At 46.8% G+C, this 24,389-nt stretch overlaps 10 protein-coding genes across 13 annotated transcripts; 6 read left to right on the plus strand and 4 right to left on the minus strand.

Moving 5' to 3' along the window:
- The first annotated feature begins 949 nt into the window (after positions 1–949).
- Positions 950–3,801, plus strand: ONS95_002079 (uncharacterized protein). The gene is made up of 3 exons (XM_058495312.1): positions 950–3,052; positions 3,104–3,197; positions 3,489–3,801. The coding sequence occupies exon 1, from the start codon at positions 1,393–1,395 to the stop codon at positions 3,049–3,051; it is 1,659 nt and encodes a 552-aa protein (XP_058355625.1). The 5' UTR covers positions 950–1,392; the 3' UTR covers position 3,052; positions 3,104–3,197; positions 3,489–3,801.
- Positions 3,802–4,488: 687 nt separating this feature from the next.
- Positions 4,489–6,440, plus strand: ONS95_002080 (uncharacterized protein; the record flags this gene model as incomplete). Its single annotated transcript, XM_058495313.1, has 8 exons — positions 4,489–4,701; positions 4,757–4,994; positions 5,040–5,353; positions 5,404–5,727; positions 5,776–5,889; positions 5,939–5,963; positions 6,014–6,069; positions 6,123–6,440. The coding sequence occupies 8 exons, from the start codon at positions 4,489–4,491 to the stop codon at positions 6,438–6,440; spliced, it is 1,602 nt and encodes a 533-aa protein (XP_058355626.1).
- Positions 6,441–7,031: 591 nt separating this feature from the next.
- On the plus strand, positions 7,032–8,768 carry ONS95_002081 (uncharacterized protein; the record flags this gene model as incomplete). Its single annotated transcript, XM_058495314.1, has 2 exons — positions 7,032–7,745; positions 7,794–8,768. The coding sequence occupies 2 exons, from the start codon at positions 7,032–7,034 to the stop codon at positions 8,766–8,768; spliced, it is 1,689 nt and encodes a 562-aa protein (XP_058355627.1).
- Positions 8,769–9,032: 264 nt separating this feature from the next.
- On the plus strand, positions 9,033–9,824 carry ONS95_002082 (uncharacterized protein). Of its 2 annotated transcripts, XM_058495315.1 has the most exons (3): positions 9,033–9,443; positions 9,494–9,541; positions 9,592–9,824. In XM_058495315.1, the coding sequence occupies exons 1-3, from the start codon at positions 9,195–9,197 to the stop codon at positions 9,619–9,621; spliced, it is 327 nt and encodes a 108-aa protein (XP_058355628.1). In that variant the 5' UTR covers positions 9,033–9,194; the 3' UTR covers positions 9,622–9,824. The 2 variants fall into 2 exon arrangements, with proteins under 2 accessions (XP_058355628.1, XP_058355629.1); XM_058495316.1 differs by having other exon boundaries at positions 9,494–9,824.
- A 3,012-nt stretch (positions 9,825–12,836) lies between these two features.
- On the plus strand, positions 12,837–14,071 carry ONS95_002083 (uncharacterized protein). The gene is made up of 3 exons (XM_058495317.1): positions 12,837–13,300; positions 13,364–13,600; positions 13,652–14,071. Exons 1-3 carry the CDS (start codon positions 12,922–12,924, stop codon positions 13,834–13,836), a joined length of 801 nt encoding a protein of 266 aa, XP_058355630.1. The 5' UTR covers positions 12,837–12,921; the 3' UTR covers positions 13,837–14,071.
- A 170-nt stretch (positions 14,072–14,241) lies between these two features.
- Positions 14,242–15,777, minus strand: ONS95_002084 (uncharacterized protein; the record flags this gene model as incomplete). Its single annotated transcript, XM_058495318.1, has 4 exons — positions 14,242–14,479; positions 14,530–14,891; positions 14,937–15,539; positions 15,586–15,777. The coding sequence occupies 4 exons, from the start codon at positions 15,775–15,777 to the stop codon at positions 14,242–14,244; spliced, it is 1,395 nt and encodes a 464-aa protein (XP_058355631.1).
- A 698-nt stretch (positions 15,778–16,475) lies between these two features.
- On the minus strand, positions 16,476–16,808 carry ONS95_002085 (uncharacterized protein; the record flags this gene model as incomplete). The annotated part of the gene is made up of 1 exon (XM_058495319.1): positions 16,476–16,808. One exon carries the CDS (start codon positions 16,806–16,808, stop codon positions 16,476–16,478), a length of 333 nt encoding a protein of 110 aa, XP_058355632.1.
- A 164-nt stretch (positions 16,809–16,972) lies between these two features.
- On the minus strand, positions 16,973–19,072 carry SGF29 (SAGA HAT/Core module component). Of its 3 annotated transcripts, XM_058495320.1 has the most exons (3): positions 18,903–19,072; positions 17,988–18,693; positions 16,973–17,941 (listed from the first exon to the last, which is right to left on the minus strand). In XM_058495320.1, the coding sequence occupies exons 2-3, from the start codon at positions 18,184–18,186 to the stop codon at positions 17,181–17,183; spliced, it is 960 nt and encodes a 319-aa protein (XP_058355633.1). In that variant the 5' UTR covers positions 18,187–18,693; positions 18,903–19,072; the 3' UTR covers positions 16,973–17,180. The 3 variants fall into 3 exon arrangements, with proteins under 3 accessions (XP_058355633.1, XP_058355635.1, XP_058355634.1); XM_058495322.1 differs by having other exon boundaries at positions 16,973–18,693; XM_058495321.1 differs by having other exon boundaries at positions 17,988–19,072.
- Positions 19,073–19,255: 183 nt separating this feature from the next.
- MAP1 (Methionine aminopeptidase 1) lies at positions 19,256–21,370 on the plus strand. Its single transcript, XM_058495323.1, has 4 exons — positions 19,256–19,482; positions 19,573–19,974; positions 20,021–20,567; positions 20,615–21,370. The coding sequence occupies exons 1-4, from the start codon at positions 19,342–19,344 to the stop codon at positions 20,746–20,748; spliced, it is 1,224 nt and encodes a 407-aa protein (XP_058355636.1). The 5' UTR covers positions 19,256–19,341; the 3' UTR covers positions 20,749–21,370.
- Positions 21,371–21,456: 86 nt separating this feature from the next.
- ONS95_002088 (uncharacterized protein) lies at positions 21,457–23,138 on the minus strand (the record flags this gene model as incomplete). Its single annotated transcript, XM_058495324.1, has 5 exons — positions 21,457–21,846; positions 22,004–22,374; positions 22,418–22,595; positions 22,639–22,840; positions 22,885–23,138. The coding sequence occupies 5 exons, from the start codon at positions 23,136–23,138 to the stop codon at positions 21,457–21,459; spliced, it is 1,395 nt and encodes a 464-aa protein (XP_058355637.1).
- Positions 23,139–24,389: the final 1,251 nt, after the last annotated feature.

A 24,389-nucleotide genomic window follows, 5' to 3' on the forward strand; every position in this document is an offset into this window, starting at 1 on the left:
CCAGCACGGTGGCCATGAAATCAGGCTGATTGGCATTGCCTTGAACAGAAGACTGTGTTCCAGACCCAATTGTCGGTCGATTGTTCATCGCAGTCAGTGCTCGCGACAGGCCCTTCGGAGGTCTTGCGTGGATTTGACATTTGTTTTTCCTTCTGACAGTTCTCTTGTGTTCCATGTGCCCCAGATTCTCCTTGCGTCATGATGCAGTCTGCCATGAATCACAATTATACTTACCATGAGGAATTTTACATCCATTGATATTCATGCCGCTGTCTCGCCATAGTATGGCCATCCGGCGATAAGCATCGTCGACTAGGATTTCGGTGAGAAGACTGAGAAGCGAGCATATGTACAGAGATGGCAAGATCTGCAGACCACGACGAACCCCGTACCAACAAAGCAACAGCTTGCTGCTGGTAGATGTGAGTACCTGCAAAATCTAGCCAGCCACTGGTTGCATGGCCCCTCCCGTGTTTGGAGAGAGAGCCAGATACCAGCTGCGGCTGGCAGGAGTGTTCGCCAGAGCCTTCACCTCTGTAGTCCTTTGCCGACATGCGGTGCTGGCTTTGCGCAGCAGCTTCTGAAAATGCGCAGCTCACTCACCGCAAGTTGAAGCTCTTGAGCAAGGCTTTTTCTGTTCAATCTATGAAGGTGGAAAGCCGTGCCTAGCACAGCTTAACCCATCGTAGCTTTTGCTTGTATTGTTTAAAGTAGCTATTGAGTGCTCCCCTTCGCATTTTGTATAAAGCAGTGTCTTCGCCCGTGTCGTCGCCCCCATTAGTTACAGATGGCTCGATTTGATCTCAGGCCTCTTTGTAGGCTCTTAGTGTGCTGCTTCGGTGCTTTAACTGAACCAGGAGAGGAGGGCGGTACCAACCCACCTGTGGTAGGTCTATATGCACACCAATAGCGTCCCCGAGAACACCTGCTAAGCGCCTGAACGAAACAGCCAGCCATCACCGTCTCGTCTCATTCTCGAAATCAAGTGAACAACTCTCGAGACGAAATACTTCCAAGAAGCACGAAGTCTATTAGACGACGAAGCCCCTCCTCTTCGGGAAGTGTTTCGAATCTTGGGACTGTCGATGACATTACCCTGCGCCCGAGAATCTCATCACAAGCATCTACAAGAATTCCCAGTCCAAATGCCTCCATTAGAGACCATCCAGACGCCGGCGACACCTTGTCAGATCTTTTTAGACCTGTTAAAATAGTTTCCACCGAAAACTTAGGCTATACCCGCGAAGCGACACGAACAGGAGTACTTCGCACAAAATTGGTCATGCACAGCTTGAGCCAGGTAGTGATTTCCGCTTCTTCATACCTGTGGTTGATTTCCTGCGAATTGTTACACCACAATCAATCGCTACTGAGCTAGGGGAATGCCTTCATATGCCTCACGATGACCTTTGGCTGCAACAAAAAGCTAAGAAGATCTTTGCTGTTGCTCCTAGACTCTTTGCGACGCTTGTCCTTGTTCTGGATTCAGGAGGGAATAGAATTATGGAATTCCTCGATGCAGGCATTGACGATAGTCATTTACCTTTTGTCCGACTCTCTACACCTACTACAAGAGATGGATCTACCCGTTTGCAACTTTGCAGCAAAAACGCTCCTAATCAGCCGCTTGAATGTATGGCTGGCTGGGAAAAGCTCAGCATCCAGCGCTTTGCACAGACACAACACTCCATGTACCCACCCACCTTTGTGTTCCGCGACGATATCCAGCACTACGATTTTGGCGAGCATACCGTTCTTCCTTTCATCGAAGACCACGAACGAAGGAAGTCTGATAACGAGAAAGGGCCGATAGAGGGCGGTTATGGTTCAGTTTGGAAGGTTGCAATCCATCCCGCTCACCAGCAAGTATTCCCTCGAGAGGGATCAAGAGGAAGAAGACCCATGCACGTGTCGAGGTCCGGTTCTATTCTACCATTACGCTACAAGTACAACGCAATCAAACGACTGAATTCAACGAATGAAGAGAGTTTCAGATCAGAAGTGGCAATGCTTCGGGCTTTCAAAAAATACCCCCACCAGCATTTGGTCGATCTGCTGGCGACGTATAAGTGGAAGGGGATGTTCCATCTGATTTTCCCTTTTGCCGAATTGAATTTGCGGGAGTATTGGAAGACGACGCCCCTGCCCGAATTCTCTGAAAAGACTGTGTTTTGGATCTTGAGGCAATGCCGAGCAATCACATCTGGACTGCACGTTGTCCACGAATACCGGTATACATATGCACAAGAGACAGAATCAGAAGAGGGTCGTAAGTTTGGTCGCCATGGAGATATCAAAGCCGAAAACATGCTTTGGTTCCCGGAGGAGGGCGACGAACATGGGATTCTCGTCATCGCCGACTTTGGCTTGACCGACTTCCACAACCGAGCCACAAGATCTGGTCCTGCAAAGAGCATCACTGGATCGCCTTCGTATGAACCCCCTGAGCTCGTTCTTTTTTCGCAGATCTCTCGCGCCTACGATATCTGGAGTCTTGGTTGCATGTTTCTCGAGTTTGCCACATGGCTCGTCGGTGGACAGGATGCCCTTGACGAATTTGCGAGACATCGACTTCTTCGAGGACCCGAAAACTTCAAAGATGATACGTTCTTTACTATTGTGGGTGACGATAGTCCTGGCAATCCACGGATGGCGATTGTCCGAGAAAGTGTCCGAGCGTGGATACACGGCCTCCACGAAATGCCACGGTGCTCAAGTTTTGTGAATGATTTACTAAACCTCATTTCAGAGCAAATGTTGGTGATTGAACCCAAGAACCGAATCAGAATCAGAATGCTAAACCGTGAGCTGGCCAGCATGCTGTCAAAGGCCACAGAAGATCCAGGCTATCTTACTGTTCCACGACCGTCAAAACCTATGGCCGTGCAGAATCCGAGTCTTTTGGCGTTACCGCCGCCCAGTACCTCCGTTGGAACACCACTTCCCAGGAGTAGCGCGGTTCTGGAGACTCGTTCGTCAACAGACATCCCAAGCTCTAGACTATCGAACATCTCAAGACCTACTTCTCTCATGACTTTTTCGACAGATTGAGGTGAGAGCGTACTCTTCGGCATAGCACGTATGGTGTTACTTACATGAGTAGGAGAATCGTTGTTGAACGCGGAATTGTAAATAGACAAGGCGCTCGCCGGGGCCGCAAATATGGGTAATTGATAGTTGGGTGTTTTGTCCTCAAGGTTCGTCATTTTTAGAAGATACCAAGAGCTGGATGCATTTTACTCGTTCATAGATGTATACCAAGGCCTATGAAAGCTTCATTGTGAAGTTTTCATACAGCCAATGAATAATTTTCGATGAACTCTGACCATCTATTCAAAAGTTGAAACAGAACCATCAAATGATGTACGGGCTCTAGCGAGATCGCCTTGGTCACTTGCTACTGCTCCAGCCCTCCTCCAATCTCTTCGTCAAAAAAGTCATGTTCTCAGACGTAATAACAGTCATTAATTTCATCCTATTGATAGTAGAATTTAGCACTCCGTGTTTTCCACATGTTGTTGCAACAAACCTCAGTAAGAAGTCTCGGCAGCGTCAAAATCCAGCAATTCAATTGCATCTGCGAGATCTTAGCAAAATGTGCTGAGACATCCAAATGTGGCTGAGCATATCCATACCCTGATGATATAATCGCCATCTGGAAAAAGCCTTTTCATGAGTCGGATCAGCTTCTTCCTGTCCACATAACGACCCTCGATGACTTGTTGCATGTTCGTGTCCCGCACAAACAAAACTAGGAGTCTGGATGTTTACTGTTGACGTCCACAACCTCGAGAAGTTCAAAAGGTAGGATGTTTCGTCTGCCACGGTACCTCACGACCGCCTAGCTACCATTAGGCAAAGCCTGGCTGCTGTCTCACATCCATCCCACTTTAAGCTCGGCAGGTCATCAGTAAGCTGGTGTGTAAGTCGTTCAACGTGTGGTGGTGCAGATGCTGAGCATGCTGTCCAACACATCATTCGTGGTTCGACTCATTTCCAATAAAGTATAGGAGACGGGACTGGCTTAGCAGCATATCCAACCATTTCCCACTACTCATGCGAAGACTTCTATCACAAATTAGCACAGAGTCTGGCCGGGCGGTAAATCGATGCAAGATTCCCGATCAAGTTAGCAAGCATCACATTTCAGAGGCTGGTTTGCGAGCGCCATATTGGGTACCCTCCATTTCGCGGGTGGCGAAGCAGCCTGCATGAAAGCCCTTCAAGCTGCATGCCCGGGGCTGAGCCTTGTATCTTCTGACAACTGCGCAGTCACACACCCCAATACCAACTGCAATGAGACAGCAGGCCACAGCAAGGTCTGGAAAGCCTGTGCTTTGAGGATTTTGGCGCTTTCGTAATATGATATGTACGTACGCTGATTTCGCACCATGAAGCAGGATGCCACACGTGACGATTCTTTGAAGCATTACGATCACTTCCTTGGTCTTGACCACCAAAACAGAAAAATCTTCGAGAAATTACACAATGGATGTCGAGAAGAAAGCTCATTTTGACTGGATTGAGTCCTCTGTCCTTGAAGAAATCGAGGTGGACTTTGCGGGAACATTTTGTCGATATTCGGCCGAATGTGATTTACAGCTCAATACCTTTGCACGATTTTCAGGAAAGCCGGGTTTCGTTGAACGTGCTGTTTCAAGAAGGTTTATTGCAAATCCAGACGACCTGCTCGAGGCGGCCGTGAGTTTCATGATGGAGGGCATGTTGCACACAAGCACACACTAACCGGGAGTAGACTTCAACAGACCAATACCAGATCTTCTGCATACGCCAGAAGCATTCATACAGTCGACTGTACATAACTCGTGATCTTTTCGACCAACTACTTCACAGCTACTCAGTGTTTCAGCGCTTTTGGGATTTCATAATTCCTTTCAGCTTCAAAACCAGGGAGTCTGATATCAGCCATGCTCCATTCAGATTTCGGCAACTAGAACATGTCTTGATGAGCGACCTGCAGCCAGGTTCGTTTGGTAAGTGTATCATTTCTCTTTAGCAGACTCTGCTAATGGCGTAAGAATGTGCATATGGGTTTCGATATGCTGTCCTGAATCACCGAAAGGAAGCCATGGAAGACAACCCAGACTACGATCCGTGGTCAATCCGGCAAACCGCCATATATCAACAATATGACAGAGAAAAATCCAGGGTCATGGTTATTCTCATCTCTCCTCCTGAGACTTCTAGGAAGCTTTTGGAGCGCAATATTCAGTCTCATCATGACAAGAAAACGAAGCTCAACCCATTCGATCTCCATCGCATCTTGATTTCGAACCTCCATGAGAATTGGAGACTATACATAAGAGACCTGGAGAAGTTACTCAAGCAGCAAGTAGGTGTTTAAGAACTGGATTAATAGGTTTTCCAATAACAGAACTTTAGTCAGATCGAGTTACTCTTACCCAAGTCCAAAACGAGACGGAGAATCTCTCACCGCTGGCTAACTTCCCTATCAACTTTGTCGATCGTCAGAGGTTGAAGGTGATGGAAGACAAGATTCTAGATCTGAAAATTGTTTTTGAATCCCTTTACAATACAGTCACAAAGCTTCAAAGACAATGCCAGATCCATTGTTTGGGTTCCAGCTGCCCTCAGTGCATCTGCAATAACATCATAGAAGAATTTGAGGAGCAAAAGCATGAGATCAAGGTTAACATGAAGAAGGCAGATATTCTTCACCAACGGAGTCAAGGGACCGCTCAGCTTGTACGAATCCGTGAATGGAATGTGGTGCAGGTTAGCTGACTATTGCAGCTTTCCGATTTGCTGGACTACGAGAATGCTCAGATTGCCAATCACAACGAGAAGTCTCTTAACGACTTGGCCAAGGAGTCAAAAGAGGAGAATAGCAAAATGAGAATACTGACAGTCAGTAAACCCCTTGCCTCTTAGAGAATGCTTGCTCAATCACTCCTAGGAGAGAAGCACACAAGATGCAGCTGGTAAAAGAGCTACCAATGAACACCTTTGATCTGAACCTGACTGTCAACAGCCGTCAAAATACTCACCGTCATAACCTTGATATATTTGCCTGTCACAGTCGTTGCTGTAAGTCGAAAACGTTGTACTAATTCTCCGGGCTGATTGTTCTCGCACTTTAGAGCATATTCTCCAGCCAGCTGATTCACGTTGACGAAAACGGTCGACTCTCGGTAATTTCAGAGTCTTGGTGGTTTGTTGTTGTTGCTTTGCCGCTTACAGTATTCACCTTTTTCCTGTGGCGATTTTGGCTATCGTACAACTTACGAGAGCAAGACCGAAAAGACCACTCTGTGCATGAACAGGGCATCCGCCCGAGGGGGCTACGGCGCCTCGTTTTGCCGTTCCATAACAGCAGCCAAACGCTGCCAATTATGAGCAGACGCCTAGACTGCCTGCACAGCCGCAGAGATGGACTTAATTCAAACGAGCTTGCTTAGCTCCAGAGCAGCTCATGATCGTCCAACGGGTAATGGGTGCTTTCAAGGCGCTGGAATGTCTCACCCTTTCAAGACCGCGGCAGGCAGAAGCAGGGCGTTTCTCGTTTGAGTCGGGCGAGATTGGGTCATTGATATTTAACCGGTGTGTAGGGGTTGCATGGAAGGGACGGCAGCAAATGTCATGCAAGCCACTTACAATGATACGCCCTCCTTATCTTGCTGTGCAGCGATATTAGAGTCTCCATATACCTCTTCTCGAGACCAGGCTGTGATTTTAGATGAGGCTCCAGGTCAGAAATCTAGGTCTAGATGTGCCCGAGGAGACTTATATAAGTACAGCTGACAGCCTAGAAAGGGGCGGGGCCTCATGGTCATGACCTCCGGGCTGATTTCAATGGTTTGAACTGAGGCTTGACACAGCTCTGTCATCATACAAGCACCATCACTGTTTGGTAATTCTGAAGTGGTCTTTGAAATTTCATTCGACCCCAACAAGGCTACGTCGAAGTTTATCGTCGAACAATTGGACAAACTATTTTTGTTGATCTTAGCCTGCAAAGCCTGAAAGCGAACGGCAAGTCGAGGGACACCATGGCTGCCCAGGCGCTGTCTCTGTCTGTCAATGACACTGCCAGCCAATTGTCCGAAGCATTACAGGAAGAGCTTTACAACTGGCCCGAATCATCAGACACGTACTTCATCCCAAACAATAAAGTCGACGATTTGGTGGATATAGAGCATGTGAGAGCGGTTCTCGAAGCCATCCATTCAAGTCTATCAGGGCCAAGGCTTGATGACCTGTCCCATACCATATGCTCCAAAGCAAAAAAGCTCTTCGCCCTCTTGCTGATGTCAAACAAAATCCAAATATTAATGGAACTGTTAGACGAGAGTATTACAGATCTGGATCTCCCATTCTCAAAAATTCTTCTGGACAAAAGCAAACCATCCAGCACCCTCTATAGATTGGGAAGGCGCTCCCACGATACAACATGCACCCACATTGGTAATGATCGTCGCTGCTACGATTACTGTTCCATCAAGACTTTCGTCAATCAAAGAAGCATACGGGACAAAGCCGAAGTCCGTACTCTGTGTAGTCTCCAATGGAGCTTATTGGCGCCAGTATTCAGAAACACTGGCGGTAAAATCAAGCACTACGATCTCCAATACAACATCATTCTTCCTTATATTAAAGATGATGACGGAAGTAAGGGAAAGATCAAATATGGCGGATTCAGCCAGGTCCGGGGTGTAAAGATTCACCCAACACATCAGAAGTTGTTGCTGTGCCCAAATGATGTGGTTTGTTGCTACATAACTATTACTGTGCAATGTCTAATGTACCAACAGAATCCAGTCATCGCTATAAAAAGCCTCAACAATCCTGACCGCACATTATTCAAGAGAGAGTCGGAGATGCTCAGTGATCTCACGTCAAGTCGGCACCCCAACTTGGTCAATTTACTCGCAACATACACCCATAAAAACAAAGACCACCTTATGTTTCCATATGCCGATTGCAACCTTCGTGAGTATTGGCAAGCGATACCGTCCCCGCACTGGAACAAGCCAGTGGCAGTTTGGGCTATCAAGCAAATGCGAGGCTTGGTAGATGCAACATGTGTTATCCACAATTTTCAACCTACCCATCCACTGGAACCTGCATTGCCGAGTCCAGAAGTTACACAAGAAAAGCCATTCGTAAAGCGGCTGCGAGTAACGGAAGAAAAGTATGGAAGGCATGGTGATCTGAAACCAGAAAACATACTCTGTACGAAGAACCTCGAAGATGGCTCAATGGATCTGCAGATTACAGATCTAGGCCTTGGAAAATTCCATGGCCTAGATTCGAGGTCGATATCTAGGCCAACGGATGCGTCGCCAACTTATGCTTCGCCAGAGATCGAGCTAGACAGACCAGTCTCAAGAATGTATGACATCTGGAGCATGGGCTGTATATTCTTGGAACTCATAACGTGGCTGATGGAAGGCAGAAAAGGGCTGGAAATCTTTCAAAAGAGAAGATTTGAGTTTCTTAACCCCAACGTTGGAGATGATACTTATTACACAATCAAACGGACCGGAGACAGCAAACACGCAGTATTGAGGCCAAGCGTGAGCTCTTGGATTGCTGGCTTGAGGCAGAGCCCACGGTGCTCTGGAATGATAACTGATGTACTGGACTTGGTGCAGGAAAGAATGCTCAAGGGAGGGGCGTCTGAGAGGCTTTGTGCCCATTGTCTGAATGCCAAGTTTGCGTTCGTCCTCGATCGGGCGATGACAGACACAGGGTATTTATTGCAGCCTTTCAACCAGATATCTTGAGAATGTACGCAATCAAGCACAAGAACAAGGGACTTATTATTTCCATGCAAATATCGGTGACACATCTGATAAATGTTTGAATAATCACAACACAGGACAACGAAAGTCGACTATGATGGTCCAAAACCACAATGATTCATATTAGAGAGCTACTTCAGAAGTTTGATAGCTGAATCGCTCAGCAAGACTCCTTACCAACGAGATGCAAATTCAGCCTTGGTCACCAGCCTCTCGTATGTTGCCGGGAAGCCTGGCAGCCAGGGAGCCTCGCCTCTCGCTTACAATTCGTGCGTATGCAGTGTTAAAACCGACCCTTCGGGTCTTCCGGGTCGCCCAAGAGGTGCATAGCCTACAAAATGCGCCTTGAGCAGTTTTTCGCCCTTACTTACATCGCAGCTATCCCACAATCTCCTTGGGTGAGTGCTGATGAACATTTTCTCTCTTCGGCACCACAGCACAGACAGCCCTTCTACGCGGCAATCACTGCTTCCATTATACTCGCAAAAAGGAAATATTGCCTTGAACATGTCCCATCCCTCAGTCGAGTCGTTAAGCTCCGAAATCGAATCTCAACCTGATTTCAGAGCTTATAAGCTTCCAACAGCGAGAATCGATCGGAAGAGGCTGGTTCAAACACTTGAGAGGCGATTTGGACAGAGTGGATTTCGAGTCGAAGTAAGACCAGATAAAAATTGAGATGGAAGGCACTGCTAACAGCATACCAGCTGAAATTGAATCAGTATACTGTGTTCGTTGCAGAAGATCTGACGGAAGCAAGTTTTCGCCACGTCGATTTGTAATTTTCGCTGCTGACAGTAATCAGCGGCAAATGTACCAAATATACTATTCGTGATGCGCGCATTCTTGTCGTGGGCTCAGAGGAAATGGGTTTTTTATCCTAGTTTGACCCTTCATCGAAATTGTATTCATATAGGGGTTGCATGAGTTGTCAAGAGCCTCACGGGTCAAAGCAGTACCGTAGTTGAGGACAGAAGGACGAATGTTGTGTGGCATCTTTTCTTTACAGGATTATAATTGGGATTGTTTCTTAGATCACCCGCTATCCTGACTGTGCCCTATGACCATATGTCTACAGTGCGTGAGAGATGCCCCCCTTGATTCACAGTGCTCGAGAGTCCGGTTTGTGTAGCAGCGCGTACCAGGGCCCCCACGACGCACTTGCACATGCCATTCGACTTCCTCAAGTTTAGACACGAGTACGTCGATTTCTCTGGGCTGAGCATTCTCAGTCCATCCAATCCACTAAGTTGTGGCGACCAAGAATGCTGTTGTCATTCCTTAACAGCCAATGATGGCAGCTCCCGACTGTCGTGTTACTCACGCACGGTTCCGATACTGTGTCGCGCGGAGAATTACCGAAGCAGTTGTTTCATTTTGATGTCTCCAAATTCATACACCCAAAGGGAATTTCATGTGGTTTCGTCATCTATAAGGGGTACTTTATTTTGGAACACCGCGAGGCATTGTCGATGAAGGAAATAGAGAATAGGTCTCTGGTAGCACATAACGCTTCACTGTCTAAGATGTCGATTTTCTTGATGTTCCTAGTTCTAAACGCCAAGAGGAGTTGTCTTTCACATTTTGCAGCTTACGTGTCTCGGGGAAAAACGAATTTATTTTCACCCTATTTGGGAATGCCTTGGTACTCAAGACCCTGATCTGTAGTCATTTTTGGCTAGTAATCTCCGAAAAACTATAAAGTGATCTGTGCATTTAAGCGTATTTGATTTGTAATATGTCATGCAAACCTTTACTAAACTGGTAAGAAAAGGTTTGATCAGTTGGAAGCAACGTATCGCAGGCGAGTGTGTTCCAGTTTGATTGTGACAAGCATATAGTCAATGTAGAGTTTGTTTCGAGCAACAGTTCAGGTGTTGAGATTAATGTTGATTTCGATATCAGGGTAGGAAACTTCCTACCTGGGTAAGACCGTTAGTGGATGTTGTAGCTGTCTAAGATTAGGGTATATATAATGCTCCAAGTAAAGCAAAGTCTACGGATCAGTTCCTGTTGAGATTCTCCTGTTATGAGTAGAATTCATTGTATGCTGAAAATGGCAGCTGCAAACCATATATGCTGTTCGAATTTACATTATTTTTTTACTCCCCTGAGCGAAGTAGCTAGTATTATCACCTGAGGAAGCCATCGGCTCCACCCTATATTGTGATTAGTTTTATATTCTCAGATAAGTCAAAGATTCGAAGAGACACTAATAGCCTGTTATTTTTGATCAAAGACCAGAGTCGGAAGAGGCAGAAATATTCTTGATCATATGACCAGCACGAGACTTGATTCTCTGGAGCTTTCTATTGCCCCAGCGTCTTTAGTGACACGGTTTTGCCTCTGTCCACCTTTGTATAGAATATATCAGCTTATGTGTATGCTTCAACAGAGGAAATACTTTCCATTTCACACTATATACAGAAAACTAAATCACAATATCTTCCGACCAGATCTTTGAGTCGTTTCGTTCCCCTTGCTCGTTTGTTCTGGCCATAGAAATCATTTCATAATCTGTAGGGTGCACATCTCTGTCATTACCCTGATTAAAGTTCCTTGCATAGCTTAGTGGAGTTAGTCAGATTATATGACAAGAAAAGCCCCCTGAGCCTTCCGATACAAGTCTACGTTCGTGCGCATTTTTTTCTGTCTAAAGCGATTTTTGAATAGCACGAGGTGAGTTAATTACCAGACGCCACGCCCCCAGCCTTGTCAATTTCAATTTGATTACTGTCATTTCTCAATCCATTGGGCGAAGAGTTGTATATTTGCCTCACGAGAAGCATTCTCATCCGTACGGAATATTCAACCTCGCTTAATAGTAAACATCGCTTACCTTAGCTGAAAGTATATCTTCTCCTCAGTTTCAGCAGTTGTAGATACTACACTGCTCTCTCAAAGCTCAGCTGCGCACTCACTTTGTCTCGTAGCCGTTGCGTAGGCTTCATTGCCTACACTAGATCTCATAGATCCCAGTGTTCTAAACGCAAGTCACTCTAATGATATCATAGCAGTTTATCCAGAGGTGGCTCCAGTTTGGAAGCATATGAGGGCTCTTTCGGCTCTAGAAAATGAATCACAAGTGACTGTGTGCCATGTCTCAAGGTTGAACCAGGTGAGCCAGTCAGAGGCATATCTGCAGCACTAATGACCGAGATAATGAACGTATAGTCGCAGTAAACATCGCCATTGCCTGCCTTATCAGCGGTCAGCGTAAGGTCGAGAATCTTTGGCAACGCGAAACGCTGATCGGATTTAATCATATAAACCAAAAGTATAGTGCCTCAAAAAGCCTGTGAATGTCTGGTATCCGACAACAAACACTCACTTGGCGCGAAGAGGAAGAGGCCACCGAGCTGTAAAACACTGAATTTCTCCTCGAATCTTAGAACGCACCTCATGAGGACAGAAATTCTAAACTATCGAAGTGTCAGAGGAACCCTAAGATTCTAGACACTGTTTCTGTAGCGAATGGTGGATAAGAATTAGACCCAAGGTTGTGTTTCTCAGCATAAAAACACCGACTTCCATTTCAGGACCCGGAATTAACAGGGCGTTGGACTTACAAAACCACAGTGGGTCATATGCCATTAGATTAGGATACTCTGCTTCCACTCGTGAAAACTTCGCCGATAACAAGGCGTAGTTTGCCCGTCGAAAAGCTCTGCCAAGGTTGGCTTAGGCCTCCGGACTTGGCCATTGCTACCATTGCGGGAGACATGATGTGATCCAGAGTGTCATCAGGCAGTGCTTCTGGTATGTATGTCAGCATGCCCAGAGAAATTCAATATTGATCCGTACATGGTGGCCTTGCGGGGCAGTCAGCATCTAATGTTGGATGGCAGGAACCTTGAGTGCTCACTACTAAGCGATCCACCTTTGCCTCGACTCAGAGAACGGTCCCATGTAACTCACTGAATATCTTATTCACAGAACTGGGCATGTGATTCACTTCATGACTGTTGTGTAGACATCAATAGTTCAGCTGGCAACGCGCAGTTTCCCCGTTATGGATGTATGTATCCATTATAAAAAGAGCTGAAGAACCACCTTCAGTTTCCATTTCGTCACTATCATCCCAACATCGTTTCAGTACTTCAATCAATAATCATTCCATAAGAAATTGCCAAATATGTCTATCCCAATTCCCGCATTTGGAGCTGTCCTTGGGCCAATAATCGGTGCCATCATCAAGGGTGTCAACGCAATCAACGATGCAGAACATGCAAAGCAGGAGAAATTCACCCAAACTACCGTGGAAGCGCTCCGTCTCCGCTACCCGGCCTACAATGTTCTGATTGTCCACCCGAAACACAGTCGCAATCTTGTCAACGAGCACCACGACCACAAGGAGCTGCCAATTACCCCGCCGCGAACAGTAGGCTACGAAATCTATGTCTTTGAGTCTGGCACCTTCACTCTGGAAGGCGACGGAGGCTTCATCAACTGGTGTTTCTCGGGAAGATATACTCGCGAAGGCGCCAACCGTGTGCACTTCAGCAAAGTTCCAAGTAAGTGGTCTACTTAATCCTGAAACTATTCGTGATCACAGGCAATACTGAGACCAAAAACAGGTCAAATCCCTCCGATCCCCTCTCCACCAGAGCCAACTCCACCACCACCTGCTGCAAATCCAGTCCGGTTGCACCCAGATGGCATTTACTTGGTCAACTGTAGGCGTGGACAGGAAATTTCAAGCGGCGTCGCTTACTACAGAAACCTTCGTAATGGAGGGAATTTTGGGCAAATACCAGATGACTATGTTGATGTGACCAAAGGCAGCTTCACAAATTGGGAGCAGACTGGAACAGGTACATCACTACATTTCCACCTTATAGATTGTGATACTGATTCGGCATAAGTAACTTTCGGCAACGGTACGCGCTTCCGCTGGAGTATCATCAATGATGCTCAAGCCAAAGCAAATTTCACTCGGGTTGGAGTCGCGGACAACACGTTCGTGGCTTTCAATTTGTACAAGGATACCCAAGCGGTGCTTTACGAGGTTGACGGATGGAAGTGCCAGGCTATCTATTGGGGGTTCTGAGAGGGTCCGCTGTTTGAGGACACAAAAGATAATGCTGATCATGTTTGCTTTCTTTCCCTTGTTTCTTTGATCGTTAATTTTTGGATGTCCCTCTGCCCCATTTTATTCGGTATCAGTTTGTTCTTGTTTTGATCCAGTACAGTCCTTACTTTGTCTATTAGTTCTTGCATCGTGCAATTGCGAAATTAGTTATGTATCACAGTCATTACCATGTTCATTAGCTTAAATATTGTGCAGTCACGTCTTTGTAAGTGACTGTTTTGCAATACAATGAAGCCATCTAGATACTTTTTCTATGGAGTGATCGTGTGGGAAAGCCTAGAACTATGTTGGAAATATGTACAAAAATATTAAGTAGAGTCAAGAGATACGATGAGGACATCCTTCAGAACAGCTCTCTTCCGACTAGAGAAACTGACTTGTAAATCTCCCCTCTGGATCCCAAATTCTCTTCACTTCTCCCAGCTTTCTTCTCGTCTTCTCGCCACGATATCTCTGCTCGACACTTTTCTCTCGCGAATGATTTGGAAAGATTGCTTTGTCTAGCTCTTCCTGGCCAGTTTGAATCGAGGCTACAAACTCTTCTGAAACTTGCACCGCAGCCCCGAAAGACTGCTCTGTAATTGATGAAGGCCATAAGAAACTAACATTCCGTGAGCCGAGATATTCTCATTGATAGTGTATGATACGTACCACCAGCTTCCAATATCCCTGTGGCTGTAAGCGGAGCTTTCGTCTCCGAATTTCTCCATTCCCTCTTTCGAGGCCCAGATAAACATGAAGAAAGTCGATGCAGCGTCAGGATGCCCATCCACAAGTCCAGTCCAAGAGGCAAGGGCATTCTGAAGGACTTCTGGCTCGAATGTCTTCAAGCCGCATGAGATATTGGATTTGAATCCTCCTTTCTTATCGATCTTGTCAGCTGAGTCAGTGAGGTTGGAGAATTCGATTGCTCTCTTCATTTGCGCCACAGGATTGATGCTCGTTAGGAGCTGCATGATCTTTTCGGCTTCCGCCTCGGAACGGAAATGGGTGATGCTGACGACGATTACAGGCTACAGCAGTTAGCATAGAATTTCAGGTCAAGTAGCACCACTGACATTTGTTGAACCAGGTAGAGCTGGTGGAAGGGTAATCATGGCCATTCCGAATGATTTCTCATCACCAGCATCAATCACCTCTTTCAAAGCTTTTGAGACTTCCTTCACCTGATGAGGTCCAAAAATACAAGCCCAGGAAATAATACCGGTTGTCTTGGGGAAGATCTTAACAGTGACTTCCGACACGATTCCTAAGTACTGCCCAGCACCTTTCAGTGCCCAGAATAGATCCACGTTTTCACTTGCTGAGGCAGTGACGACTCGTCCAGTGGAAGTTACGACGCGAGCACTGATCAAAGCATCAATAGCCAGACCGTGCATACCCAGCAATACAGAGGATCCTCCACCAAGTAGGAAGCCAATATGACCCACGTTTGCCGCATTAGCAGTGTGAATCATGAATCCGGCGTGGGTGACAGCTTCGTTGATGGATTTTGTGAGAACACCTGCCTGGATTGTGGCAGTCTGAGCGCTGGTGTTGATATTGAGCGATCGAAGAAGTGATAAATCGATGATCCAACCCCCAGATCCAATTGTTGACCAATTGCTGTGGCCACCGCCTTTCGCGATGAAAGGGATGTTGTGTTTGACTGCATGTTTGACCTGATTCACATCAGCTTGAAGATCAGACGAAGATCTCTTGACCCACGATCTGAATGATGTCCTCCTCGCAATTAGGTTGGATGATTGCAGACGGCACTTGAATATTTACGTCGCTCCATCTGATCAACAATTTTTTGAAATCCGCTGATGAGGCATCAGTAGCGACCCTGGCCCTGCTAGAAAGTGACGAATCGAGGATCTGTGCCACTTCGACTGCGTTGTTGTGTTCAGAAGACATACTGTTTACGTTTAGAAGAGATCAGTAATAGTTATGATGATCTGAGAGTATTTTCAGGGTTTTAGTTGACTTTTATAGCTCATCGCGCGGTGGTGTGGACCCCGAGATGATGTCCGCAAAGTGCGAGATGCTTAGTGCTGACTACATGCTCCAGAATTAATCAAATCTCGTACACTTCATGTCTTCATGCACTCCTTGTTCTGAAAGAACGTCAAACTTGCACCACATGGCAAACAATTGATCAACTTCCATTGTTACATCAAGTTCGGACAATGCAGGTTTACCGAGTCCCGAACCTGCCCCCTTTTCCTCTCGGTTATTTGTTTTGGTCACGTGAAAGTTCGGAAGTTGGTTTCTCGGTCCTTGATACACACAATGTGCTGTAGTATAAACATGGAATTGCATTTACTGCCTTCACAGAGAGTGATGAATGGATGAGCTGCAGTGCAGTTTTCTGGCCTGGGCGCCGGGTCTGGTACACCCTTCCAAGGATGCCGAAAATGACCATGGCAAACGGAAAGCCGGTCACAACACGCGACTCAAATACTACAATGATGCAGATGAATCCCTCAACACCTTTTTTACATGATGAAATGTCGGCATGTACAACGTTTCTGGCCCACACATTCAAGCGTACCGTGCCTAAAATTTCAAATGTGTCGAAACACATCCCAAATTGTTCTCAAAAATAGCACCATTCATTTTCTTTCTTTCTCAACCTTCAACCTAATCTGATCGCTCCACCTCAATACCGCATCCTCCCATACCTCTTCCTCTACACACTGTCCCCGTCCAGGATACGCCTTATCTCGCCTCCCATCGACATCCCCCTCCTCGCTCCCGTCTTCCTCGTCCGTTTGACATTGTCTACGATAAGACCACATGTCCCCATATTTTGGCAAGGAGTCTGAATATATAGGCCTCCTGTCCTTCCGATCGAAGAAATCCCTCGGCGGCTGGCCACGTTCCGGGTACTCAACTACCCAGCCTGTTGAAATGACTTTCCAGAATGTTTTCAGGTGGGCCAACATTGAAGTGATGAGGTAACTTGAAATTTGGGGTTTTTTGGACGGTTAAGTGATGAATTTACCCTTTGTGAAGCGGATATGCGGCTCTCTATATATCTTTTGATCAATGAACAAGATGGTCAACACAAGGGCAAGCACGTGATTCCAGCGCGACTTCGCGAGATTCCCCCGAGATTCCCCGACGCAGAATTATCATCAACACCGTCATTGTATCTGCATACGGCTTATCAAAGATACTGATTGTCCACTTACGTGGTGTGGGAATTTGTGCAGAATCTATTAATCAGTAGCCAAGGATAGGACAGCAAAAGGCCCATCATGACAGAATTCAATTTTGTGAGGGTACTCGCTAATGCAGTCGAATATTCTGTAATTTCACCCCCTATGGTCTAGGACAAAACGCCGAGCGATTGACTTCTCAACATCTTCTTCCTCGAACAGTACAAGAACTCTTGTGCCTCCATCAACCATAGACTTAACTTGAGCACGGTAAAAAGTCGTTGCTGCGGGATACAGAGCCAGCACCTGCTTACCAGGCTCATAATCTCCTAAAGGTGTACCCTCTGGTGGTATAGGTACCATCTGAGATGCGGAGGACTTGTAGATGTTGTTCCCTTCAACCGCATCAGGGTCAATGTCCTTCACATCGTATCTTCGACTTTTTCCCTCCCCAATGACTCGTACGACTTCGCCTTGAATCCAGTCCTGGTCTTCTGGCTTGCCACCAGGGAGCTTCCTCTTGAATGCAACCTCCTCTTTTAAAGAGTACATGATCTTGGGCTTACTTGCACGTTCACTGGCTTCAGATGCTGTCCCATCCAGCTTATCTGTGTTGCTTCTAGGAGGTTGGCTGCTCGTCCTCGAACCACCGATCTTACGAACATGTCGGTTATCTGCTGGTGATGGAACTGGAGAATCAGATGGCCCATCAAAATCAATCCCAGAATTTCTAGAAGTAGAATTCCGTGCTGATAATACCCTCTCCTCCTCCTGCTCAGCCCTTCTTTGTACATCAGCCAGCAATCCCAGTCGTGTCAGTATTGATTCATCTGATCCTCTGACCTTCTGCTCCTCGGCTATCTTGACCGACTCACGATACAGAGCTTCTAGTTCATGGTGATCCGAGATTGAAATGCCTATAGATTCAGTATCCTGTGGTAGCAACAACAACTGCATCCATACCTATTCCATCTTCTTTCTTCTTTCTCATATGTTGCTCTTGAACGATAATCTTATCTTTGAGGGACTTGGCTTTCCTTTCGGCCTCCGCAACAATGTTCACATGCCTTCGAATTTCCTCAGCTATATCTTGCCGATTGATAACATTATCGTCTGACCCTCCTCGTGTCCCATTCCGAGCCGCACCTCGCCGTGCTGACATAGTTTTGTCCCGGCTCCGGGTTGTTAGATTGGGTGTGTTTGATGAAGTTGAGCTGTTTGAAAGATATGCCGCTGAATCGTTCGATGTGTGTGGGAAGGTACCGAGCGGCGTATGAACCGGTAGGTGGGAGCTAGAGCTCGCTGGCTGACTGGGTAATGGCCGGGAATGGTTTGGGCTAGAGACTTGCCCTTGAGAGTGTGAATTCGCTGAGCGGCTTAGTGTCTGCTGATAACGATTCGCAGTAGAGGTTGATGCTCGTGAGCTTCTTCCTGCTGGACGACTGGGTGTGCTCGGCGATTGATTGACAGAAGATAATCGCTGGATTTCCCTCGCTGGTGTTTGTGGACTCGCACTCGCGCTCGCGCTCGACACAGGCGATCGCTGCGTCCCCGAACCTGACGCAGAGGCTCTGCTTCTCCGATCACCACGTTGTAGTCCTTGTGCGCCTTGTAAGAGTTTCTCCAGTCCGTCGTCGTCGGCTCCTCGGTTAAGGCTGGTGAGCTCCTTCTTCGACATGTTAGTACCTAGATAAGCTGTAGCAATTATACAGTAGCAAAACTAAAGGGAAAAGCAGTATAGAGTAGCAATTTCGGCCCGTGTAGTGTGGCATTCCTCGAGGGACCTTATCGAAACGCGACGATAGTCCATGACTTGTCTTATCTTGTCGTGTTTTGTACTAGGAAAGGAAGGAAAGTAGGTAGGCGCATGCTACTTACCAGTTGCTCTTACCTTTATATTATGTTGTATTTTGTCCTAGGTGGTTCTTTCTACGAGCGACGATAACACGAATGAAGGGGTGTGATGCGATACAATGCAAGGCGAGGAGCCAGTAGAGATAGATGGCTTGGACGTCGTGAGGCCGATGAAATGGAAGCTCAGCCTTACTCCACAGTACAGTGAACGATCGTGTAGTGGGACGGACAGTGACGACTAGGGTCGGTAGATAGTTAATCCGCTCCAAAGGTCACTTACAGTAGGAGGTATTTCAGGGGTCCGGCCGCCGGCACGTGCGCTACCTTTACGAGGCTGACAAAATTCCCCTACTAACTTTTGCCCCGCCAACGTTCAACTTTTAGGAATAACTTCATTCCTACAAATCATCCTTCTACCACTGTGAAGCTTCCTCCAAGGCTCTGCTGAAGCTGCATCGCAAATATGGGCTCTGAAGCACTAACACGCAAGTGTATCGGCCTTGATTGCGACAATGATGCTGGCACTTTACAATGTCCTACGTGCCTTAAACTAAATATCAAAGACAGCTTCTTCTGTTCGCAAGACTGCTTTAAGAAGAGTTGGGTATGTGTCCTCCCTGAACTGTTTCATCTCAGCCTTCTCGCAATATAGCAATCTGTTCGCCAGAAAAAAAAAGAGCTAACCCAATCGCAGAGCACTCACAAAGTCCTCCACAAATCCAAGGGTAACTTCCTCAGTAATTTCATAACCCCGAAAGTTGTCTCTGAACCCGATCCAGACACAGGCACCTACGATCCCTTTCCAACCTTCCCCTACACCGGCCCTCTACGACCAGTCTACCCTCTCTCCGAGCGTCGCAAAGTCCCTAAAAGCATTCAACATCCCGATTACTGGAAAGATGGAATTCCACACAGCGAGCAAACGTTTCCTGGGCGGACAAAGATTGAGATTTTAGACAAGGCCGGGCAGGAGGGGATGCGGAAGGTTTGTAGGCTGGCAAGAGAGGTACTGGATATCGCGGCCGCGGCAGCGGTACCTGGTGTGACCACGGACTATATCGATGAGATTGTGCATAATGCTTGTTTGGAGAGAAATGTAAGAATCTCAAGCCTGGCAGGTAGTAGCTTACTAACTACGATAGTCATATCCTTCACCACTGAACTACGGCCACTTCCCGAAATCCGTCTGTACATCCGTCAACGAAGTTATCTGCCACGGCATTCCCGACCAGCGCGTACTAGTGGATGGAGATATTCTAAATATCGACGTTACATTATACCACGGTGGATATCACGGCGATCTGAACGAGACATACTACATTGGTGATAAGGCACGGTCAGATCCAGACAATGTTCGAGTGGTAGAAGCTTCGCGCGAGGCATTGGACGAGGCAATCAAGGCTGTTAAGCCTGGAGGGCTCTTCCGAGAGTATGGAAACATCATCGAGAAACACTGCAAGTCGAAAAAGTGTAGTGTCATCCGGACATACTGTGGGCACGGCATCAACAGCCTGTTCCACTGCTCGCCAAATATTCCACATTATGCAAAGAATAAGGCTGTAGGTGCAGCAAAGGAGGGCATGTGCTTTACTATTGAACCTATGGTTGCACTAGGCACATATAGAGACAAAACTTGGCCAGATGACTGGACTAGTGTGACACAGGATGGAAAGAGGACGGCTCAGTTTGGTATGTTTACTTGGGCCACTTGTTCTTTCACTACTAACTTTGCGCAGAGCATACGTTGTTAGTGACAGCTGATGGAGTAGAGGTCTTAACAGCAAGACTGCCAAATTCTCCTGGAGGACCGATTTCTATGCCAGTATTAGAAGTGGCAACGGATGGGGACAAGGTTAAGCCTGCAGAATGATACCTTGTTGAGCTAGGTTACGAGCAGGTAGAGCAGGATGAAGTATTGTATAATATGAGATTATCTGCATGACCTAAAATCTATGCACGTATCTAAGCTGATCTTCATCGTCTCCTTCCCAGCGGATCTGGCTATGCATCGGTGCTGAGCCCGGTTCTCTGCAGTCGTTGTTGTCTTGCTTCTTCGCCAAGTGGTGAGGTGAGTAAGTATTGTTCGTCGTGCGGAATTCTGAGAATAGGAGTATGGGTTTGGATTCGGCTTTGGAGTCGTTATGGATCTCATAACACGAGTTGCCTACCATAGTGGAAATGAACCAACTCGTTCAACCTGCCATATTCGATCTTCACATTAGCAAGGCGAAGGGGACATGGAATTCATTGGCGGGCGAGGCACCATCCAGATATTTCTGTGTGGGTTGCGTGTATATTCGACACGCCTCAGGCAAAGGGGCCAGCGCGGAAATAGATCTCGATAGGTATTTGGATTCTTGGGAGCAGCTTCAGCGATGACCTTCGTTTCTTTGCCCATCTCCTGCTTGGAACGCTAAGCAAGGGATATAAGTTCAGCGTGTTTGTGTGAAGGCAGATTTCTTTGACATAGGGAAAGGTAAAATGAATAAGATATAAATTTATTTATTTCCGCTACAGTTCCAGGTTCTCCAATTCCTCATCATTATTCGAATGACAGGCAGAATCAAATTCCAAAGATTCAAAACGAGTCTCCCATACTCCCCAAACTCCTCCTCCCACTCAACTCCATCGTACTCTCCCCCCTCCTCTCCATCTCTATCCCCCCCTCCTCATCACCAACTCTCCTCCCTCCAAGATGCACAATATCAATGACTCTCGCCTTTACCCTCGTCTTTCCCCTCCCCCTCCTCCTTCCCATCCGGCTCCTCCTCTGTCTCATACCCCTCCACCAAGTCTTACAAACGCCCCAACTCGTCCAGAAGTAGATGACTGTATTCCAGAATCCTTGCAAGGGTAGCACGATTGCTGAGCCGATATTGAGTGCGAAAGAGGGGCGAGTGGGGTAGCGCAGGCCGTAGACGCGGTTGACAGAGGCGGGAACCCAGGTTATGAGGATGGAGATAGCGAACTGAATTAAAGGGTGTGAGGTTAGTGTTGGGTATGGCAACAAGAACGTTAAGAGACAGGAACAGGATATGGTTTTTTGAGATGTCTGTTTCGGTACATCTTGGTTTGAACCGCCAGGATTGTGGAGATTAAGGAGATAATTGAGAGGAAGGACGTACCAAGAGTGCGCAACGCGTATAGGCCCATTTGATCTTGTCCGTCGAAGAAGGGCGTTTATGCATAGTATCCGGAATCTGGTATGGCATATTCGAAGTGGTGTGGTGTACTGGGATAGGTGGAAGCCGGCTGAATTGCGAGAACGTTGTCGATGGAAGTGGTGGAGAGGAAATGCTTATTCTGTAGAGATCCGGATCACTTGGACGCTTTTCGTGGCGTGTTGCGATCGATGGGGTTGGAGAGAGCGAACATACTTGTGCGGGTGTATATTGACTGCATGCATCGCTGGTTACTTTGATATCGGTAGTGCGGAGACCAGAGAAAGGTTCCAATGGAGGGAGATTCGGAGGTTTCTTGGCTCTTTCTGAAGAGACTTTGATTGTTAGGTGGATTTCAGATAAAGGAGGTAGACATACCCATTGTTGTAGAGGAACTTGTATTATTCACTACGTTCTGCAGCTCGGATCTCTTGTGGAATATTTCGACGCCCACGCGAACATATATGACGAATGTTGTGAGGATGGCTAGCCAGATTGGTGCATAATACGAATAGATACGAACTGCTGCCCATTGGGTGTCTATCCAGCACCAGAGCTATGATCGTTAGAACAGCCTGAAATACGAGTGCTCGACCTACAGTGGCATTTCCATACATCTTTCCTTTCTTTTTCGTTTTGTAGAAGAGACAGAACATCGCGGGGATGAAAGGAAGTCCGTAGCATATGATCCCGTAGTAGAAATATAATTTCTTCAGTCTCGTTGCATCGTACCTGTTGAAAAAGACAAGGTACACATTGACTGCCATAGCACAAGACCAGAGTGGATCGGATTGCATGAACCTGATGAAGTAAGTCTCTTTCCTCAGACGGCACGCACGACTCACATCTCGAGCAGGAATCCTTGGAATTGGCAAAGCGCGCCATCGACATTTCCAAGTGCTGAACCACCGATGAGAGCGGCTACATTTGCGAAGAGATTGGCGAATGAAGCGTAGAAGATGAGAGTATTGGAGAGTGTTCGAAATTCTTTAATGAAGATGAACGTGCTGATCAAGATGAGAGTCGCTACCACGGAGACAGATGCCGTGGAGCGTTCAATCGCGATGAGAGTGGCGACTTGAGTACGTGTGAGGCCCATGACGATATACTCTATCGAGTTTGGACGGACCTTCAAGAGCAAACGAGGCCGGTGCACAAATGGCTGAGGGCCCACAAAGGCTGAGGGCTTTATCAATCCAGTCTATCCTACCTCTTCTCAGCATCTATTCTAATCCATTCCTATTGAAGTCAGTTGTGGATCAGGGATACAGTCCAGCCAACGTGCTGAGCACGCGGACCTGCATGCCTTGCCGTATCGACAAGCAACCTCATATTGCCCGAACTGATGCAGCTCGACTAAACTGTTCACTCTCTGGTATTGCTCCCAATAATTCCAGCCGTTTAAGGTTCGAGTCGGCTCAAGTTGACCTTCGTTAGCACAGATCGCTTTGCGAAGCCTATTGAACTGTTTGTGGTAACGGTGACCTGCATGGAAGGTTAGATCTGTTGTCGATTGCTTGCATTTGTTGGTCGGAAAGGTAGGGGAAGATAAGAGGGGTAGGTGGGGGAATGCATTTATTTGCATGATCTGTGCTACCTACCAATCTCTCAGGATACCCTGAAAATGTGGAAAGGGAAAAACGTTATAAATTTCGAATAATGAATGTGATTGAAAATTTGATGATAGGAATATGAAGATCTAGGTTGCTGAACCGTCTCTCTTGAGTACAGCAACTATCTGAACAGATTTTCAAAGACGTGATCCGAACTGATGACAGTGTATCGCAAGGCTTCGTACTATCAAGGTCATATGGTCACCCAACATGAACCCTAGCAGGTGTAAGCAACACAAGTAAGGGAGACAATGACACGGATAACGGTTCAAGGAGACACTGATCCAGTTTAAAACTCATTTGCGGACAGTTCCAACTTCTGGTGAGAGCCAGATCTTCCGTCCAAACGGCTGCACTATCTTAACAAACAAACATCTCGCCAATAAAAGGGATACTGGAATCCATGCCCACCAATGGACTGTTTACTGTAGTTGATGCTCTCATTCGCTGGAAGTCCAACTGGCCAACTCCTCCCTCACTTCAGCCACTCTACCTCGCCTTGCAAGATATGGGAGTGAAGAGATCGCCACAATGTAGGAGCATAGTAGAAATCCCCCCAGATAAATACCCCTGATACAAAAAATCAGACCATGCAAGCTCTGTTTAATTCGATCCTACTGGCAGCTGCATGAAGATGCACTAGAGCATACAACTCTGCAATTTCCACGGCATCATTCATGCAAATGGTTACATTGACTCAATTGGCACGATTTGACAAGTTGTCGCTTTGTCGTTCT

The sequence above is a fragment of the Cadophora gregata genome, assembly GCF_030347475.1.
Source record: "Cadophora gregata isolate MNR1 chromosome Unknown scaffold_10, whole genome shotgun sequence".
Lineage (NCBI taxonomy): Eukaryota > Fungi > Ascomycota > Leotiomycetes > Helotiales > Ploettnerulaceae > Cadophora > Cadophora gregata.